The sequence below is a fragment of the Struthio camelus genome, chromosome 2 (genome assembly GCF_040807025.1).
Source record: "Struthio camelus isolate bStrCam1 chromosome 2, bStrCam1.hap1, whole genome shotgun sequence".
Classification (NCBI taxonomy): domain Eukaryota; kingdom Metazoa; phylum Chordata; class Aves; order Struthioniformes; family Struthionidae; genus Struthio; species Struthio camelus.
In genome coordinates, this window is record NC_090943.1 from 52976291 (window position 1) to 52997942 (window position 21652).

At 39.8% G+C, this 21652-nt stretch overlaps 1 protein-coding gene across 2 annotated transcripts in view; it reads left to right on the forward strand.

The window, feature by feature from the left end:
* Positions 1-3287: 3287 nt before the first annotated feature.
* The window catches only part of PDCD6IP (programmed cell death 6 interacting protein), a 32155-nt gene continuing 13790 nt past the window's right edge, over positions 3288-21652 (forward strand). Inside the window, exons 1-7 of one of the 2 annotated variants that reach the window (XM_068935732.1) lie at positions 3288-3782; positions 10757-10811; positions 12577-12646; positions 15919-16046; positions 16607-16760; positions 19387-19487; positions 21430-21546. In XM_068935732.1, the coding sequence (XP_068791833.1) occupies positions 3577-3782; positions 10757-10811; positions 12577-12646; positions 15919-16046; positions 16607-16760; positions 19387-19487; positions 21430-21546 (831 nt within the window). In that variant the 5' untranslated portion in view covers positions 3288-3576. Of the gene's footprint in view, positions 3783-10756; positions 10812-12576; positions 12647-15918; positions 16047-16606; positions 16761-19386; positions 19488-21414; positions 21547-21652 lie in introns of both variants that reach the window. The other variant, XM_068935731.1, reaches the window with a different exon arrangement.

A 21652-nucleotide genomic window follows, 5' to 3' on the forward strand; every position in this document is an offset into this window, starting at 1 on the left:
ACAAACTTTCAGAGGAAGGCTCTGAACTTTTTTCAAACTCAACACCATAAATATGTCACCAAAATGTGCTGATTATAGATATTCACACCAAAATCGAAGTCAAACTTTAGATTTTTCAGGAAATTGCATTCAGGGTAGGATTCATTCATTAGCTGGGCAGTCTGGCCAGGATCAAGTTCCAATCATATTCTCTACCTTTTCTTATGCATAGCTACCCTTCAAGCAATAGAGTAAATGTATATCCTTACAGTCTCTTTTGAAATAAAAGGGGCCATTTTTGGTATTACTAGTTACCTGACATTGTATCAGTATACCTCTAGCAGTATACACTGCCTTTTATCAGGACAATTTCTTATGTACACAGTGGCTCTTTCTCAGTAGGAAGCTTGCATCTGGAGGCGGAATGTGACCATACCCTACTACGGAATGAGCAGGACTATGGCAATATAACTAAATGGCGAGCAGTTTTATTCAATGCATTGTAAGAAGATTTTGATATATTTATGCTGATACATCTTGCACAAATCCCGACCTTCAGCTTTTGGGAAATATGTTTTAATAGACTGTCCCTCAACTATTTCTTATTGAACTGAATGTTGCTGCTGTCTTTTCCAAGCTGTTTTGCTAGGTAAATCTTTTAAAACTATATAGATATGAATAGTATGAACTTGCATTAATGAAATTTTCCCTTGCACACAGAATTTGTGAAGAGAAAGCAAGTATAGCCCAAGTAGAGGGAAAAGTTTTATCTAAAAGTCCTACTGATGAAAAATAGGAAGCACGCTGAAAAGCCATCTTGGAAATTGAAAGCCAATCTGACTTTTAAAAATATCTTTGCAAAATTGCAGTGCTTTATATATACATAATGGTTGTTTAGGAAAAAGAGGAAAACTAAGGACATCTAATGATCTGACTACACTAAAATTAAATATATCAGTGACTGGAAATGCTTTAAATATGGCTATAACCTGTTTACACTGCATGATTTTAAATATTTTAAGGGAAAGCTGTTTTAAGCTGGCTCCCTTACCATAAACTTTCTGAAGAAGGAAGTATGTCTGTTTTTTGAAGCATAAGACTCTGACTCAGAAGAAGTAGACCATGCTCTGTGCACTGCTAACTACTGACTATGCAGCTTCCTCATCTCTAAATTGGGAAATAATACTTAAGTCGTCAGAGGTACGAGGAATCAAGTCATTACTCTTTATATTATAATTGTAATAATCAGAAGAAAGACAGAAGCAAATCACTTGTATGTTTGAAGTTCTGGTAACTTATTCTAAGACAAAATGGAATTTGTGTGCTGTGTTGGTGAGGGTTTAAGAATGCAAAATATCAGTGGTTGCATGTGTTAAGCAACAGCCATCTAAAGGTCACTAGGGCTCAAAAGTAAAACTATGATCTCATAGCTGCAGTTCTTGCCCTTCCCTGTTCACACCCTTTCCGTGTTTGTTGGAGAATGCTGGAAGGTATTAATGGCTTCCATCTTCCGTATATAGACAACTGTGTATCTTGTAATGATGTAGGCCAACAATACCCCATAAGGTCTTGATGATGGAAACAAAGGGAGGCCACTGCCCAACTGACTATATCAAAAGCCTGATCAGAATCTCAGCTTGTGAGGGCAGAGGTTTGCCTTGGGACTGGAAAATGCTGTCAGTGTAAGGCTGACTCAGGCTAAGAGACCAAAAGCTTACAAGTGTGTGGGGCACAATAAAACCATGGGGAAAAAAAAAGGGAGGAACTCACTCACATACCCAGATATGAATAAGGCAGTAGGGTTTACTTTCTGTACTTATTGTATAATAAAATTCCTTTTAAAAAATGTTAACTTAAAACAACTTTGATTTGTTTTTGATTGAGCTCTGAGAAATTCAGCTGGGTATTTATTCAATTTAGGAAGTTGGGAGCACACCAAAGAATTGTTGACATATACACTCAGTTTTTGTGAATGCAGTCAAGGTCCATAATAGAAGCGACCTGGCAATGCTGTGAATACTAGATAACCATCTGGGCTTCACAAGAGATTGCTGGAAGCAGCAGAATAAGGACAACTGCAGTGCCTACTTCACTGTGCTAGTGCCCTACAAGGCCAGGCTGCTGTTGCCAGAGCAGCTCTGGACTGTATACAGCGACTATTAATACTGGAAGAGGTGCCCCTCCCCGTGGTGACAGGAGCTGCTAAAACTAACTTCCCAGGCTCTCCCCTTTCCCTGTTATCCCACCACTTTTAATTGTCATCAGACAACAAAGATGATAGCCCTACTTAGCATAGTTTGCTTCCAGTAGGGAGGTATCACTGGCCATGCTTTATAACAAACTGCTGGTATGCCATAACAAAAAAAAAAAAACACACTTCTACGTAATTGAAAAAAACATTTTTACTACTCCTAGTTATGCTAACATTCAGGTATCTTCCTCACATCAATATCTATGTAATAAGAAAATAGTAGGCTTACAACCTTAAGCCTGTAACAAGTGACAGAAAAAATGGAGATGAGAACAAGAGCTGAACATTCCATTTCAGTTTTCCATACAAATAAACTTTGCAGGTTACGTATCTGTTCTACCTGTTTGAGCTATATTGAGCAGTCAGCAGAAAGCAAGTGATATGCATGACACATCCATAATTACCAAAACACGTGAAGCCATCTTTTGCAGTCAACGTATTTTAACATTTGCTATGGAGAAGTGACAGATGTTTTAACGTACTTAAAACACCAGTTTCAGCAAGGTTGAGTATTGGATCCTTGGTTCCCTCTAAAACCTCACATGTCTGGCATCTAATTTTTCAGTAGCCACCGTTTTTGTTAAGCAATGTCACTTACGGGTTATGTTATTTTATTGGTTAGGGAAGTTTCCTTTACCACAACTGAGCTCAGGAGACATCCTCCAACGTACAGTACTTCTTCAGACAGCTCTCCAATTTTCTGGCCGTTCTGGGCTTCAAAACAACTACCCTCATAAGGCCTCCTTCCCAAACGTATCCGTGCCAGAGCCGGGGGCGAGCTCAAATAAGCCGCCTGAGGCCGAGTGCCGGCGGCTCCCATGGGTTTTGGTAACCCTCCGTTAGCGAGGCTTTTATGTGAACAGCGTGGCGCTCAGGTCCGGCCGGGAGGTCAGCGCCCCACTGCTGCGGGCGGCGCTGTCTGAACCCTGTCAGCGCCCGCGGGAGGTCCGCCACGACCCGCGGGCCAACGGCCGCCCGCCAGAGCGCGCGCCCACGGCGGCGGATGCTGCAGGGCGGCGCGAGCCTCCCGTCCCCTCCCCGCGCGGCGCGGCACCGCCCCCTCCCGAGCGCGCAGGGGCGGAGCGGGGCAACGGCAACGGCCGCGGCGGGCGGGCGCGTGACGCCGTTGCGGTGGGAGCGCGAGACGAGACGATCCCGGAAGTGCGGGGCTGGGGCCCGGGGAGGCGAAAGGCAGCGCGGCGCGGCGGCGGCAGCAGCAGCGGGGCCGGAGCAGTTGGCTTCCCCCCGCACCCTCCACCCAAAACAACGATAAAAGAAAGGCAGCGCGGGACAGCATTAACGGCGGCCGCCGCCGCCGGCCATCACCCTCCCCTCCAACGCCAGCCATGACGAACTTTATCTCGGTGCAGCTGAAGAAGGCCTCGGAGGTGGACTTGGCCAAGCCGCTCTGCAAGTTCATTCAGCAGAGCTGCCCCAGCGGCGACGCGCAGGCCGAGCACTGCCGGGCGGCCGAGGAGCTCAGCAAGCTGCGCAAGAGCGCGCTCGGCCGCCCTCTCGACAAGCACGAGAGCTCGCTGGAGACCCTCCTGAGGTAGGGGGGGGGAGCAGGGGCAGGGCGCTAGGCCCCCGCAACGGTCGGCGCGCGGCTCCCCCCCCGCCCCACTTCCGGGAGGAGCGCGAGCAGGGAGGGAGGGGGCGGGCCCAACGTACCTGCCCCCCTCCAGGTGCCCTGCGCGAGCCGAGGGGTCCGCGGGCGGGGCCGCGGCAGGTGTGGGCGGGGCCGCGGCAGGTGTGGGCGGGGCCGCGGCAGGTGTGGGCGGGGCCGCGGCAGGTGTGGGCGGGGCCGCGGCAGGTGTGGGCGGGGCCGCGGCAGGTGTGGGCGGGGCCGCGGCAGGTGTGGGCGGGGCCGCGGCAGGTGTGGGCGGGGCCAGGCGTAGGCGGCGTGCCGGGCGGGCGTGCCGCAGCATGTGGGGGGCGGGGGGGGGAAGGGCGCTGCCGCCGTACTGCACGGCTGGGCTGCGCGGTGCCCTAGGGGATGACAGCGCAGGCTAGCAATATGGCAGGTTGGCAAGGGCGAGCTTCCTCCTGGCCTGTTGGCAGCATGCCACTTGCTGTTGGGTCTGGGTGTTAGTTGCTGACTCCTCTCGGCGGAGAGCAGCTGTGGCGTCTCTTTCAGGCTGACAGCTTCCCGTGATCTGTCGTTGTTGTCATGTTTCTCATCCACTTCCCCCCCCCCCCCATCTTGTCTTCCTTCTTCTAAGTTGTTTTCTGTGTTTAGTAGCTTCTTAATGCATTTTCCAAGCTACAGCCTTAGTTCCAACTTAGCAGACTCTGTTATCAGAAAGTTTACTGGTGCCTTTGTTGTGCTAGACTTCTTGCAGGTTAGATGAGCAAAAGAGGAATTTGGACCTTCAGCCTAGTAGAGTGCGTAAAGACTGCTCTGTATAACCTGCTCCATCGTCTACAGAAGCACTCGCTCTTTTCTGTCTCTCTACAATGTTTGCAAATTGCAGTATTGACTTACTGTAGTAATCCTGTTCTGTTTTGTAATGTTGGGAACATTTTAAGCCCATTTACTTTTAGCTCCTTACTCAATGAAGTCGTTGGGATTAATTGATTAAAAATAATTGAGTACTGCATACACGCTTTTATTTGCAAATTGGAGATCAAAGATCTGCAATACCAGAAGATGATTTTGTGATATTATATGGATTTTTTTTTTTTAACATAGTGACACCAAGATTTTTTTTTATTATTATTAAGAAACAGAGAAAGAATAAAGACATAATTTAACACAGGGAAAAATGATGTCTGTAGACGCGACAGATCTCGGAAATATTATCGTGGACCGATATCAATACATTTGATGTTCACTGCTATATTCTGTGCTTTTAAAGTAAAAAAAAAAAATGAAGAAATGGAAAAGAAATAAGTGACCGCTTATAAAGAAAGCAAATTACTGATTTTTTTTTTTTTTTTTTTTTTTTGAGCTTATCAACCCTTCACTGGCTGTTTGGACTGTAAAGCTTATGAGTCTACTGATCATTGTGCTTTATAATATCTCTGTAGTTTCCTGTTCTATTCCTATTTATTACTGTGTATGCTTTTGAAGGTATTACTTTGTATGCTTTTTGAAGGTCAGGGAAATAATGAGAATCTAAACTGAAAGATGGACTCAGCTAGCGAAGCTGAAAGGCACGATATTCTTTTCTCTCAAACATTGGCATTTGGCTTCCTTTTCTAATGGTGTCAACGGGCGTTGTGATTAGTTTCTATCCGAAATGCCTGTTTGGCCCAGTCACATCATGTGACTTCACTTTATCAAACAGCTTTCCTTTGCCAAAAGGAGGAGGAGGTGGTGCTGCTTTTTCTTCTGTTTCTTCAGTTCTGGCCCTTCTCTGACGCCAGTTCTGGAAGGCAGCTAACCCAGCAAAAGATGTAAATGGCTCCCTAATAGGTGAGCAACTGGAATGAGCTCATCTCGAAGTCAAATGAACATCAGACCTGACAGAGAAGAGGATAGAAGGAGCGTGGCTGAAAGCCAAAGGGACTCCCTTCTGATGCTAGTAGGTCATTAAATTAGTTCAAACCATAGTGTGCACCTTCACCTCAGGTTTTCTCTCTGAATAAAGAAGGGAAAGCGCTTGCTTGCTGCGTGATTACCATTTTTCCTTTGCAGTTATTTTCATATGCAGAGAACAACTAAGGTGAATATATCTGTTCTCACTGCTGTTGATTAGTGATCAACAGAGGACTCCAGCTTGCCCAGGTGCTGTGATAGTAGTCAGGGTTGAATGTGGCACCACACTGGTGCCACGTAATGTTCAGGGACGTCATTTCTGTTCATACCACAGAAGCTGCACCGTGGATTCTCTCAGAAAACACCTGTATTTAAAATGATACCGTTTGAGAATGTCTCTGTTCCCTTTACAGTCGGAGTGAGATATAGTGAAGGTCTGAATTAACAGTAAATTCAGAATTAATGACTAAAATCTTTTTATGTTGTTTACTTCACAGTACTTCACAGAAGTATGGGCAGAAATACAGAAAAGAATCAGGTTTAAAATTACTTAAATGAGAGACAACATAAAACTGTCATATGTATGTTTTCTCTTTTCTGTAACAAAAATTACAGATGAATTCTCTGTCTGACCGTTTGTATTCATTACAGATGTTAGAAAGTAAGTAAGTTTCGTTCTTATTCTGTAAGAATATTTTGTTTTATATAAATATACATATATATATTTATAAATATATATACATAAATTTGTTCTGTTAATACCTGTAAAATATAGGTACTTTGCAAAGTCAGCCTGTGTACATACTCAGGCTTAGATAGAAGTATCCATCTAAGCTTATGATTGAAACAGCAAAAGCTTTTGACTGCCTCGCAATTCCCCTGGAAGTTCCATTCTCCCTTCAACTTGCAGTATTTTTTCTGTTGCTGTTTAACAGCTGTACCAAGTATTGTGTTTAAGTACTACTTTAGCAAGATTTTAATTAAAGCTGGAGTTTGCATGCGCCATGTCTAAAACTTTGGTTAATGAAGTAGGTGAGGTTGGAAGAGCTGTTTATAATATGGATACCCTTTGTATACATCTATTTCTTCATGGCTTTTTATAGGCTACACCTAGTACAGCACTGTGGACTATTTAACTGTTAAAAAAATTATGGATTAATCTACTGCTGATTAATCTACGATTTCCCAGTATTTTGGAATCCTTAGGAGCCTCATTTTGCTGAGTAATTACTGTAGAATTTGATTTGTATAAAAAATTGATACAAGAAATGTACTCAGTTGCAGCCCCATTACCTAGGTGAACACGGAACAGTAAAGCCATGAAAATGTAAGATGCGGTAGTGTTTAACCGATGAACACAACTGCTCCTGCTGGCAAAGTATTTGTTGTACCCACTGAAAAGTGAAACTGGGGCACCGTGTAACTGGGAAACCTCTATCTGCCTCAAAACTGGTTTGTGCTGTGAGAATTTTAGTGCTCTGAGGGCAAAGGGGAATGTGGGTGAACTTGATACAGATGTTTCTCCCTAAGTTCTGTATTCTGCCATACCAAACTTGATTAACTGCTGGGTTTTTTTTTTTTTTTGGTAGTACAATTATAGCTTCAAGGATTTCCTTGCTTCCTCTCTTAAAAATAACCAGGCCTTGATATCCTTTTTGTGAAGGGATAGGATGGTGGAATGAGTGTAAGCAGTTTTGATTTTGCTAACAACTCTGGTAGTTCCTTTAAAAAGAAAGAAGGGGAGGTGTGGATTTGTTTTGAGTGTTCAAATTCTCTGTGGGCTGAAAGTTGCAGTTCTGGTTTCCAGCTGTGAGTTCAGGACTCCAATGCTTATCTAGAAAGAGTGAGGGCAGATCCTGGTATCTTTTATGTTCTTTTGAAGATTTTTCCTTATGGCTCTTTGAGGGAGGAGCAGGATCTGAGGTTCTTCATGCATAAAGCATATACTTATATTTTAATTAAATTATAATTAAGACCTTGACTTCCAAATCATTTGACTGCTGTAACTCATTTTTATTAAGCATTGAGGAGAGTGTAATGCCTGCTTTGGTGAAAGGTGGTTGTACTTCAAGAATAGGATCTGTGTTGCTGTCATCCGCTCTCCCTTTCATTGGTGTATCTGGAACTCATGCAGTTTATATGTTTATTTGCTTTTATTTAGTTACTCGTTTGGCGCAGCATTTGCTTTCTCATTTGTATTATATGGCAATGTCTGTTCTTTTTCTCTTTACTCAATAGTTAGAGATTTCTGTAAATTTTATCCTAAATGACACCTTTTTTATGTTTACCCTTGTCCTTCAGTGCATGACTGGCTCGTTCATCATATATGCCTTTTTCCTTCAAAATCTATTTTCTGTCTTTGTACAACTTCAGCTTTATTTTCTGTGCTGCTAGTTTTACATTGTTACGTGGCTAACATGTTCATTTACCATTCACATTAATGTTTAGTTACTGCTAAGCAAAACCAAATGATTTTACGTTTTTAGGGCCTGCGGAGGTTTAAGGAGCTTTTAAAAGCTTGATCAGCTTGTAAAACAGAGTTTCAAGTTCATTAATAAAAATAAATGACATCACATACTTAAAGTAACATAAATACTTTTTTTTTTTTTCAATCCTTTGTGTTGTTGGTGTTGCTTGATTTTAAATAGAGCAATGGGCATATTTGGGAGAAACATACCCTTTTTTTTTTTAGTTTGTGGTTCTGTGGACAAAGACTGCAAACAGCCAAAAAGTACGTGCAGCTGGCTTTAGAAGGCCCTTTAATGAGATTTGCATCTTGCTTCTACCTTAATGGTAGATGAGGACTGGGTAGTCATGGAATGTGGAAAGACAACCTGGCTTTATTGGTGCCTTTTGATTGACAAATTGAATTGGGAGGGAAGGAGACAGCATGGGGAGTCTTCTTTTCTGTACTCTACTGTGTGAAAACGACTGCACTGAGATCAGCGTGAGATAATGAATGAAGACTTCAAGTACAACTTTTGAAATGATCTTCAGCATTACTAGTTAGTGAACTAATTCTTGTACTGCCTGCATTGATCTGCACCAGTGAAAAAAATCAGGAAATGGGAAAAAAAGTATGACTGTGGTGGTATGATGAGTTAGACCAAACTTACTGATGAGGGCATCAACATGCAAAGCTGAATTTGTTCAACTGCAAAAAGGATACTCTTCTGTTCTACTTATTTATAGATCGGGCTTGGAGGTAAGGTCATTTGAAAAGATACAATAGAGTAAAATATAATTTAGTTACTTTTTAAAAAATGTGCTATGTCCTTTCGAAGTATGACTAGCTAATGAAATTGATGAAAATGAAAATATTCTACCAAAAGTAAACATACTTTTTTTTTTTTAAACTAGTACCTTTCGTGTGCTCGCTTCTTACATCACATAGTTTAAAGTTATCAGACTCTGAGACTTGCCAGTATTTTGTTTTGAAAAACAGTTTTGGTTTGTAGAAAAAAATCTCTTAGTGTAGGTGCATTTGAATTCATAATAACCACTTTTGTTGTAGCAGTCTTAATGCTGAAGTATGGCAAGGTAGGATACAGATTCATAGTTTCATGTAGACAATGAAAAATTATATCAGTAACTTTAAAATCCCTGTTAAGAACCTCTTTTAGTTAAAAATAAAAATTAATCTTGGTGAACGACTGTCACTGTAAACCTGTGCAGACTGTCTTTTTTTCTTAGGAACAATTTCTTTTAACTCAAATATTAGTAGTTGAGACCTTCCACAGGGTTCCTATTTTAGATTATTGTAGCTTTTGATAGTATGTTGTGTCTTGAAAATTGCAGTAGGACAGTTCAAGTAGAACAACTTCAAGTATATATGTCAACAGATAAAATGCAGTGACGAATATGCTAACGGTTATTTTAATGTTGCATCCGACCTTTTCAGATGCTTCCTGAATTTTTAAACATTAACATTTATCGTCAGAGGAGCATGATGGGCTTTGTACATCTGCTTCATTTCCAGATCAATAGTCATTATTATTTAACAACACGATTTAAGGAAACAGGAGCAATGTGTACCAAGTGTAGCACACAGATTGTGAAACTTGCTGCCAACAACGTGTTTTGTATGTTGGAAATATAAATTGTTAAAAAGAAATTTGACCGTTGTAAGGTCAGGTGCTTGCCCATATGAGAGGTGTGGCAGGAGTGGTATAGGCAACAGGGCTTCACGTGTTATGTTTTTCCAGCATTAGGCAGGTTAAAGGTTTTCTGTTCTGCGTCCAGCCTATCGTGCATGATGAGGGGTGCAGATGCAGCGTACAGCTCGGGGAAACCTTGAACTGCTAATTGTTGTCTGGTGAAATTGTGTGAGGGATTATGCTATACTTGCTGTCTTGCTGACGTTCTTTCCTGGACATCCTCCATTGTGAGTAGACAAATACTGGTGTAGAGAAGCTTTTGGTTTTAATTGACTCTGGCTGCTGTAATGTACTCTAATGAAAACTAAGCTTACGAGTAAAGAGTTTTTATCGGGGTGAGGCTCTTCAGTTGATACTGTGCAAGGCAAATGGCATCTAGTCAAAGAGACTGAAGTTGAAACAGATGAGTCAGAACTTGTAGGGGAGTGGGATATGAACTTGCGATCAAGAAAGCATAGTGTAGCTTGTTAATACTATGTTAAATGCTGTACATAAATTATTTTTGCAACATGACTTGATATCTAACATATGCTTTGTCTCCCTGCACACATTTGTATGTGCAGAGACTCTTTGTGTGATATTCTTTCCTAATTCATCCTCTCTCAGAAAGTGAAATGGGTCAGCTTAGTCTGTGATACTCTTCTGCTTCTGATTGAGGCAGGGGTTCGGTGTTATCTTTATCTCCCCTTGAACCTGCAGAGTTTCTCTCCGTGTCCTACTGCTCCCCAGGGGATCTTTCATAGCTATGAATAAGTCCCAGAACTTGTGTGGGGCATTTATGTGCCCTCTTCCTCCCCTTCCAGTATAACAAACAAAGCCCATAATTTGGTTTGTCTCATAGCTCACACACTCTTTTTTTTTTTTCTCTTTTCTTTTTTTTTCTTTTAGATACTATGATCAGCTGTGTTCTATTGAACCAAAATTTCCATTCTCTGAAAATCAGGTAAGAAGATATATCAAGCTGTTAAAATATATGTTGTTAAACTGTAGTGATCATAGCCGTGGTACCTAGGATGTATGACTTTCAAGCCTGTATCTAATCCTCTAAACAGTACTTTCCTTGGGCAAGACGTTTAATCTCTTTGAGCCTCAATTTCCTCATCTCTGGTTATTTTCAGTCTGTAGCCGCATATAATCTACACTGAGACCACCTCTAGTGGCTGTAATTGCCTTCATTTTACAAATGCCAGAACGCAGGCTCAGAAAAGTTTAGACTTTGGCAGTCAATATCAGAAGGAGATGAACTTTGCTGAAAGAGTCTCTTTAACACTCCTTTTTCTGAGAGGTCTATTTTATGCAATATATTTTAAATGCTTTTTCAAACATAATTTGTTTGAGAAAGATGTTAGTAGTGGATGGAATGTGATCTTCTGTTTTTGAGGCAGAACAGATGTTTCCTTCATAGAAGCTAACAGATTGTGCCCACTGAAGAGTTTACCATGTTATTTCTGTCTCTGCACCTACAAATTACATAACATTTTCTGCAGGCGTTGTATTCATTCAGGTTTTTTCTACCATCTTTCTTTAAAATACTGTCTTCTAAAGGGGAATGTAGCTTAACCTCTGCTTACTGGGGTATACAATTTCTTTCCTTGGGTGGAAACTAAAATAGATCTTTAGGTCTCTATATATATTTAGGAGGAAAAAGACATAGATTTTCTTTGGAGGTGTTTACAGATAGGACACAATTTGGTTAAGAGAGAAGTGGAAATTCTATTTGAATGGTAATGTTATGATTTAAAAAAATGTATTTCTGTCAGACTTGTAGGTCACGGGTAAGGAAGTGGTTTTGTAGCAGTGCAAGCTCATTTGAGTTTTGTATGTAGCTGCATTAACTTATAGCCAAGAACTCACTTGGGTTTTCAGCGTGTAAATATTTTGATACGGTTATCTGCAAACCTTGAGACGTGGAGAACTGGCAGACTTCAGGAGAAAGGTCTGAAAATCATCTTCCCTTGGGTGGAACAATTCGTAGTAGTCAACGGAATGAACAGCCGACGATGAGAACTTCTTGAACTAGGTTGGCTGCTAGAGGAAGATACGTTAGCAAGATGCGTTAGGCCCAGTGCTGTGGGCCTGTCTCTTTCTTAAGCTATTCTCCTCTGCCATTTTTAAAATAAGGGATTTTTTTTCTCTTTTTCTGGGCTGATAGCAGTTGCCTACAAGCAGTTTAATCAGCTGAGTAAGGAATCAAAGTGTGGAACTTCAAAGCAGATTCTGTGAAATGTTTGTATTGTCTGTGAAATATATGCTGAGAAGCGTAACATAAAACACACCTATTTTACCTGCTTTCTCCTTCCTGACTGTGTTTCCTGACAATGCTCCTATTGAATTCACTTTTAGTATGCATGTCGTAAAAGATGTATTACAAAGCAGTTCCAAATATGTTAGTAATTTGGAACAGTGGAAACCGCCTGGTTGAGTGGTTTACTTCAACTGTAAACCTACGTGACTGTCATACTTTTTGGGGGAGGAGTGCCTGCATCTCGCTTGTTCAAAGGTCTTGAGCAAACTAACGGAAGAAAATTTTCAAGCAACCTTTCACCGGTTTATTGAAATTCCTGGAAGGTTGATATTGTTACAGATGAATTAAATGCTGTACTTAATTAGAATAACACGGGGGAAATATATGAATTTGGGATATTTTTCTGAATGTTCTGTATTTAATTTAAATAAGATTTTGGGTTTTTTTCTTCTTCAACTTTCAGATCTGTGTAACATTTACATGGAAAGATGCCTTTGATAAAGGATCGCTTTTTGGAGGATCTGTCAAACTGGGTATGTAATTATAGTGAAAGTGCGAGTAGTAAAAATACTAAATTTTGAGAATATTTTTATATAGCTGATGGGAATGGTAAATAGTCTTTCTAGTGTTCTCAGAATGAAGCCAGCTGTATTAGTGACAGATTGATCACTTCAATGTTGGTAATGAGTGAATGGACACCATGCTAGGAATTTCTATAAAATTTGAATAGCTATTTAACATCAATTTTTCAAAGGCACAAATAGATATGTGAGCTCATAATAGTTATGCTAGTGGAGATTGCTGCTCCTCACACTTGTTCTGAAAATTATTCAACTATTAAGTTCCAGTCGTAGGTTTTTGTTAACCCAGCTGTTTTTGCTTGAGTAAGATCCTCTTGAAATGTGCTCGTATAAGTGTGAGTGAGTCCTGTAAAGAAGAAGGGGCAGTCATGGTCAGCTGACTTGAGTAACGTAGTGTAACAGCATGGGTTTTTTTTTTTTCAGAAGAGAAGAGATTGATTTGCCTGTGCCCTGAAATAATGATTTTCCTATCATTTCTTTTTAAAACACTTTCAAATGCCTTTGAATATTATCAAGAAAAAAATTTTATACTGGTTTCCTGCAAGCAAAAGGAGTTTGAGTCTGTGCTTCGTTTTAGTACTATAGAAGCAATACTGCACTGCAAATTCAGGATCATTAAATGGGTTTGGAGCACTTGCCCACAGAGAAAATTAGACTAAATCCTTTTAATTTAAGTGAGGAGCTGATCAGTGGTGTATCACCGTTTGTAGTGTTTCGGTTTATACCTAGGTGTTCATCGTGGCTAGCGTTGTAAGGCAACCATTGCAGTTTTGAAGTATCAGACAAAGCCTGAAAATCTATTACAATGCTTTTTCTTTTTTAGGGTTTTTTGTTTTTAGTTTTTGACTGTGTCCCACGTATAGTTTTCTGTTAGCAACTACTGAAAATCTTTAACTTTACATGTTCTAAGTACACCTGCCGCAGCTGCACTGGGCGATCTGTATGCATAACAATACACCACATTCGTACGTGTAAGCAGACGCGGCGTCTGCTTTTTTGCCTTATTTTCCAACTGTTCTAGAAAATTCTTCTGGATCATCAAACGCCTTCTTGAAGATGCTGCTTTTTTTTCCTTGGAATTTGATTGGTTCTGAGTTTTCTTATGCTAGCATTTCGTGTTGAATGAACTTGTTTCAAAATAAGATTCAGGATATTTAATTATGACTTGAACATAGTTTGTAAATCACCACAGACACTTAATAATTATATGAGAAAAACCATCAGTAATCATAATGTTGGTAATTACCCTGAGAATCTGAATATATGTGATGTTATAGCACCTTGAGAATGCTTGCTTGTCTGCAGGTTAATTATATAGTAGTCTGTGAGGCAGATGGCTAGAGATTTATGCAACAGTCCATGTGAAAAATCAAAGGAATTTATAACTGGGACGTGAGTAATGCTCAGTTAACAAGCAGTGGAATAAAATTTATTCTGAAACTTTAGAATCAGTGGAAATAAATAGTAGGAGTCTTTCAGTATATATCTTAGAGTGTGGTATTGCAGATTATTCAGATGCTGCTCTCCAGATTAAGTATAGCATGTGTGTATCTTTGATCTCAGATCAGAATTACCAGTGAGGTTTCTCAGTGCAAAGGAAAGTTTTTCGTTATTGAGGGGATAAAATTTCTATTGACTTGTAAATGTGAGGTGATCCTTTCTCCAGATGAAAATTCAACACCAAGCTCCTTTGACTTCCATGGGGGCAAGATCCAGGGATCTGACTTGGGAGCTCTGGGTTCTGCTCCAGTGACAAACTGATTTCTTCTACTTTTTTTTTTTTTTCTCCCCTCTCTTTCTATCTTCCTCTGAATCCCAGAGACTATTGTTTGAAAAGTGCCAGGTTCACAGCCTGACATGTAGCCTGAAATATGTTGGTTTAAGTCAATAGGTAGAGCTATAAATAGCCGCGTAGCTTTTCCTCAGATTCTTCTGTTCAGCTGTTCTTGCTGTAGTAAATCATACTTGGGATCCAGTCCAGAGTGTAAAGTAATTCTGGATATAAGGTAGTTTTATACTTCGGAAACTTTCAAGCCTTTTAAAAAAAATTATTTTTAAGAAAAATTCTGAAAAATTGACTACAGAGAGAGATTATCTAAATGAATAACCATACCGTGAATATGTAAATCAAACCAACTCCCGTTTAACTCAAAGAATGAAACTGGGGAAAATTGTCTGATTTGTGGCTACTTGCCTGAAAATTTAATGCAGGTCAGGCATTGCTGATATAGAGGCTTCAGAGATGTGTCAGATAAATACGTAGCTGTATAAAGAGGATGGATGTTTGTAAAGTAAAACAAATGTGTCCCTTCAGTACCTCCATGTTTTAAGGATATGTTACACCTATTGTAGCTGGGTTTGTGAAATTGGAGCTTCAATAGTTTAGTTTTCTCTATTGCCCAAGATGAGTGCCTAGCCACTTTTTAAAAAGGAACCAATACCTGCAGTCCTCAGATTTTTCTGACGCTTGCATGTGGCCAATAACTTTTTGAAGAAAATTAATAGATTTAAAATGATTGATGCTCGGATATTACTGTTCCTAAAAGTGTGAGCTCCATCCTCTGGGTCTGTGAAGTACTACAGGAATTGAGTCTGGACAGGCCACGCACTTCTCTAATGAGCACGTATTTTATTTAAGTAAATCTTTAAATTTGACAGTACATTTATGACCAAGGTATAACGAAGGTGATTGTCAGTATATGCAGTCTGATACAATAGCTTTGAGATGTGAAAACCTCCCTACATCTCAATAGATGGTAAGATAGAGGATTAAAAAAACCTTTGTCCTCAGTGAGAGAGGGGTAGTTACTCTCATTTAAGGTGCAGTAAGAGCATGTAAGTGGGTAGTTGTTGCAGCGTGATTAATGCATGTAAATTCATGTTTCAGATTATCCTTCATGGGGGGGGGGGGGTGCGCGCTTTCCTGTCTTCAAGAGCCAAAAACTGCACTTTAGTTGGAAAGGCTTTTGGATTATTTCTGCACTGCTTTTATACTTTTAGCAGCCTGTGTAGTTCCTCATTTTTGAAACATTTTGTGAAATTACTGTATTAGGCTGTGTTCAGCCCTCAGGATTAAGAAGATTTTGACTGTAAAAGTATTGCAGTATTTCATGTTTTGGCTTGAAACTGTTGATGTCTTTAAATACAGGTATTAGTGATGGCACTTGTGTAGAAGGCAACAGTACTCAAGGTTGTTTTCTTAAAACTCTCTCTCTTGACTGCAGCTCTGGCAAGTTTGGGGTATGAGAAGATCTGTGTTTTGTTCAACTGTGGAGCATTAGCAAGTCAGATTGCAGCAGAACAGAATCTAGATAATGATGAAGGACTGAAAGCTGCAGCTAAACACTATCAGGTACAGAGGCTCCCCGCTTGTGCTCTGGAATTCGGAATTATTAATCTTAGAACAAATGAGTATCTCAGTTTTACAGCCACATATACCTTTTTTTCTCCCTGTTGTCAAGGTGGGTTGGTCATACTCATGGGTTTACTCATATTTATGTACTGGTTTGAAGGACTTCATTCCATGACAAATTTTTTTCCCTAAGCTTGTGGTAACTAATCACCTTCAATTTAAGATTTAATAGAAGTTAGCTAATATGAATATTGATCTTGTAATGTCATGCAGTAATAATCTCATTCATTCCTCTTGATAGAATGTGTTCAATCTTCCTTGTTCCTTTTAATCCTTGAGGTATAGCTGGTATACCTTTAGTTACAGTCGGTCTTGTTTAAAAGGTGTTTGCGGTGTAGATAGTTTCAAGAACAGGAAGTCGCAAGGAATTGTTTTTGATGCGTAAACAATAAAGGGGGCACCATACAACAAAAAAGCCCTTGTTTATGAAATGATACTGTAGTTTTAAGAGGAAAAAATCTGTTTGGGAACATGAAGGATAATATTTTTCTTTTCTTTAGTTTGCAAGTGGCGCTTTCCAACACATTAAAGATACTGTCTTGTCAGCATTGAGTCGAGAACCTACAGTGGACATCTCTCCAGACACAGTTGGAACTCTCAGCCTTATTATGTTGGCTCAAGCCCAAGAAGTGTTTTTCTTGAAAGCTACAAGAGGTATATTTCAGCTTTCAGCTCGTATGTTCTATGTGCTCATTACAACTTCCACAAAAGGTTGCAAGCGTTTTAAGCTACCAAGAGCTTTCAGAGGGCCTTTCAAAAGTTCATTTTTGCCTTTACTGATTTTCCTTAAGTGCAGGTCATTAAAAACAAACTGTAAAATTTTTCTAATATTCATTTGACGCTATAATTGTCCTGTTTGCCTTTTCTTTCTCTTTGTGTCCAAGAACATTAGCCTTTATCTTTACAAAGGGTTTTATTAAATTTTTATTTCTTTCTCCCTTGAAACCAAAAGACATTCTTCCAACGGAACTGAAACTACTAGAAATGGTGCATAGGGGTTTTACCATTACCCTTCTCCTCTATCTGGGAAACGATTTTTGTGAGAATTCAGAAAGGATATGATTGTACTGGGGGGAAAAAGGGAAATTTCCTAAGAGTTCAAAGGAAATACCTGCTGTTCTGTTACTACTATTTTTATTTGGGGGGTCGGGGGGGGGGGGTGTCTCTGACTTTTTTTCCTGACCACTCTGACCACTCTGACTTCGAGAATGCCCAGTTTATCACAAGAAGTCAATTTTGCAGGCAAAACAAAGGATTATGGCCCTAGCTACTAAAGGCTGATTGTGAAATACTGATTTAGAGGATGCATATTTTCATACAGCTATTAAAGAACATATTCTTCAAAGAAAAATATTCCTGTGGAAGAATACAGTTTTCAATATGGGATCTTCAGTCTTTGCTTTTCTACTCTTCTGCCCGTATCTACAAGAAGTTAGGCATCTAAAACTTCAGATATCCCAAAGCAGAACTTAGAACATGCGGGTTATATATGCTTCCTGCTCTTCCCTCCGTCTTTCCCCCCTGAAACTAAAGTTTGGAATATAAAGGATGAAGATGGTGGTTGTCTTAATTAGGATAATTTTTCCATTCACACAGAAGATCACTGAAAATTGTTTTAACTTTTCTACATTTAGGAGAATCTCAACAAGAAATTACTGTTGTAGACTAGAACAGTCTATTTCGCAGCCTTACCAGCCAATCCCAGTATCTCTGATGGAACTGAGTTTATTTACAACTAATTAAAAGAAAGCACAAGTGTTTGGCAAAAAACAAATTGGTTGGTCAAATCTCGCTCTGTTGCAGGACTACAGCTCAGCTCTTCTTCCATTTCTGAGCCTTTCTTAATGTTCTCTCCAAATGTGTCTTTAAGGCTGCAAATGTTCTCTGTTCCATCTCTAGGATTGCATTATAGCTATACTATTTTAAAGAGATGTGAGTAAAAACTAAAGCCTGTAACGCTGAAAGATCTACCCCCTAACTGTCCGCATGGACAAGTGAGTCTCAGCCATTTCCTCTGTTTGCTGATGCAAATGTGGTTAATGTGACAGTATTATTTTTCTTGGAGCCAATGCTCTATGAAGGAAGACGCAACTACCACTCACTAGATGAGGCTAGAAAGACATTCTGTTTAGACTTTATTTCTATTTTATTTTTCTTAAATATTTAATGCACTGGAAAGAAATGTACTTTTAAAAAAAAAAAAGTTGATAGATCACGTATTAGCTCCTTTCTCTCCCTTTGTGATCTAAGTCCTGTTCTACTGCAATTTACATTGCAGAACTTTAATATAAAACATCACAGCTCTTGCCTGAAGAGTTGTAGATGTGTGTATGAGCTAGAACGTGCGTCCCATTTGGGCATTCTTTTAATTTTATTTTAGTAGTTAAATATACTCTGCAGACCTTTCCCCTCCCGCCAACATTAATGCTTATCAGTCTGGCAGGACATGAATCACCTGGATCAAAGGATACTTGTCTGTAAAGGTAGCTGTTTAGGGTGGATGGTTGACATTCACTCGGCTTACCTTCTCTTTGAAGGCTGAATTGCTAGTGCAGGCCAGAGGTGATTATAAAAGGAGATAAAGGTAGATGCAGTATGTTCCTATTTTTAATAACTTTGGCTTCAGGAATAGGGTCAGGAGTTGAGGCAAAGCATACAGCTGCTGCTGGACACATGCAGCTCTGATACGAAGATGTGAAGACCGCTTGTAAGAACTGTTGATTACAGATACCTGGGAATGGTGTTCGCATACTCACTGTAAGCTAACCTAGGTGTGGGCTACCATGGAAAGGAACAGTCCTTTCTCTCCCTCTCCACCATTGCAAATTTTTGAGAGTCCTGACATTGAGCTGGATTAGGGAATGGATCCTGCTGAAAATTAAACTTTTTTTTTTTGTTGTTGGCTAGATTCAGCTGAATTCCTTGATTATGGCTGTACGAATGCCTGTGACAGCCCAAGGGAGGGGCTGGGAACACACTGCCAAGGGGAGAGTGGGGCTGCTGCTTTTATTGGCAACCTGCCCTTGGTATGAGGGGAAGTCCTTAATCCTGAATAAATGCAAACGACTGCCAAAAGATTTCTCTTACAACTAACTGGACCTGCAGCTTCATGATTACAATGGAAAGTCTGGAAATGGCAACTGGGTGTTGAGAGGGAAAAATGGGATGCAAAACTATACACTTGGGATGCTGTTGTTGCTGCTTTTGGTTGAAATAATTTACGTGTTGACTTGTAAAACTGATGTTAATCATAGTTGTTCTCTTTTCTTTCCCCCACTAGATAAAATGAAAGATGGTATCATAGCTAAACTAGCTAATCAAGCTGCAGATTATTATGGTGATGCTTACAAACAATGTCAATATAAAGATACTTTGCCCAAGGTTAGTAACCCTTACTTCAGAAATAATCTGAGACCTGCTGTTACTATGAATAGCTGTCGTTTACAGTGTACGTGATGAAATGTACTTAAGATGGTATCTTCAAGAAAAGTCGACTGTTGTTGTTGCATCCAGAAGAAAAGAACCAGTAATTTGAAAAGCAGTGAAGAACCTAAGAAAGAAATGGTTTGGGATTTTTTTTTTTCTTTTAGTAGGTAAAATCTTATTACATGAAGTGTGTGTACCTGCAACGCATTTCATTTAAGGTGAACTTGGAATGTTTATGATAGTATTTAGGGATGCCTTCTTATTTAATGCCTTACTAAATATTTCTAACACTTTCTAATGGGGTTTAATTGGTTTCTACTCTCAATGTTTTCATGTGAAATTTGCTATCTTGGTGACAGCCTGAATGTAGTGGTATTTATCACCAGCCTGTTAATGAAGAACATTACTGGAAGTCAGAGTGTGTCCTCTCTCCTTCTACCTGCCTTTTTTTCCTCCACCCTAAAACAAACTTGAAATTTGTTAAGTATCTTAGTTCAGGCTCGACTTTTCATTTGAGTACTGTTGGTTTTGGAAGCTGCACAAAGACTTTTATGCTCTTTCAATATATAGAATATAAGGATTACTTTAAAACAGCCTGTGAGGAAGGCTGTATTAATTACGTTCAAGTTAAAATACTATACATTTTCCTTTTTAAGTACTACATTAAACAAATGCCTTTGTAATTCCTGTAGCCCAATCACAGGCTTTTTAATATATATATGAAAAAAGTCTTTTCCAAAGTTAATTTGATATCTTATTTGGTTGCACCTTTGATAGATTCTTCGTTGCGTGTATTTCCTCTCACACGTGCTGTGGCATTTTACAGATTGGGCCGATTTCACGCTTACGTACTACGGTAGCAATTGTTTTCTGAGAGGTGATGAGGTATCATAAAGCCATTGCTTTGTTTTTGTTGTGGATTGTTTTAAGCTATAGATCTGTTCCCTGTTCCGGTTGCACAGTAATCTGACAATTGATTATTTGAAAGAACACGGTAAGTTTGCTGGCTCTTTGAGTTAATGCCAGCCCTGAGAGCCATTACCTGTTTAGGAGTGTGAAATAGAAGTTTACTTCATGTGTCAGACTCTAGTTGTAAGGCCTCCCAAGTGACTCTTTCAAACCGGTCTTCTTTTTTCATCTCTGTGGGCAGCAAGGTTGCACAAATGTGAAGAAGCAGGTGTTCATGTACTCAGATCTTTAAAACATCACCATCACTCTGCTTTTCTAGTGCTTTTCCTTGATATAAGACATAAAGCACTAAGGCGAAATCCTTGATCAAAGACCATGCCTACGCTGTGGGCTGCAGTATAAGGTTTTCTGCATGTCTTAATTGGTACTTCTGTGATGATAAGTGCATTTATATATAAAATCTAAAAATGTATCTCTTTAATTAGTTTCCTTATCAATATTAATTGGTCCTCTTTATTTGCTCCTTTTTTCATGATTTTAGAGTTATTTTCTTGATAGGTCCGTTGACGTCTTCAGTTCTCCCCCCCCTCCCCCCCGCTTTTCCCTCCCTTTCCTTTTAAGAACACTTTGTCTTGGGGATGTTTTGGTGTGTTCTTGCAACTGTCCTTGCTAATATATGCATGCATTTCTAATCTTTGTGAAGTAAATGTTGTGACTTCATGGCTTGAGTGTAAATTTTTAGTTCATCTAAGATAATGGCCATTGAAAGAATTTTGCAGCAACAGATGAAAAAAAAAAAAAAATCACTAGATTCAATCCATGCAAAGTCACATGGTCTCTGACATTTACATCTAATGTTTTAACCTATCTAAACCATTAATTGGGTGATTCTAATTTCCTTTTCTTCTTCCTTTTTCTTCCTGCATCCCATGTTGTCTGTGGTGGTTTATGTGGTTGGACTTTCCCTGGTCAGTATTTTTATTTCCAGGAGGTGTTTCCTGTTCTGGCTGCAAAGCACTGCATTATGCAGGCCAATGCAGAATACCATCAATCTATCCTGGCAAAACAGCAGAAGAAATTTGGTGAAGAAATTGGGAGGTTACAGGTGGGTAACTTGTATGCTTCTCCCCCCGCCCCCCGAAATACGAGGGAACTTTGAATCGTGTTTTAAAAAGTGAACTCAGAGTTGTTATATTCAAATAACTAAGAGC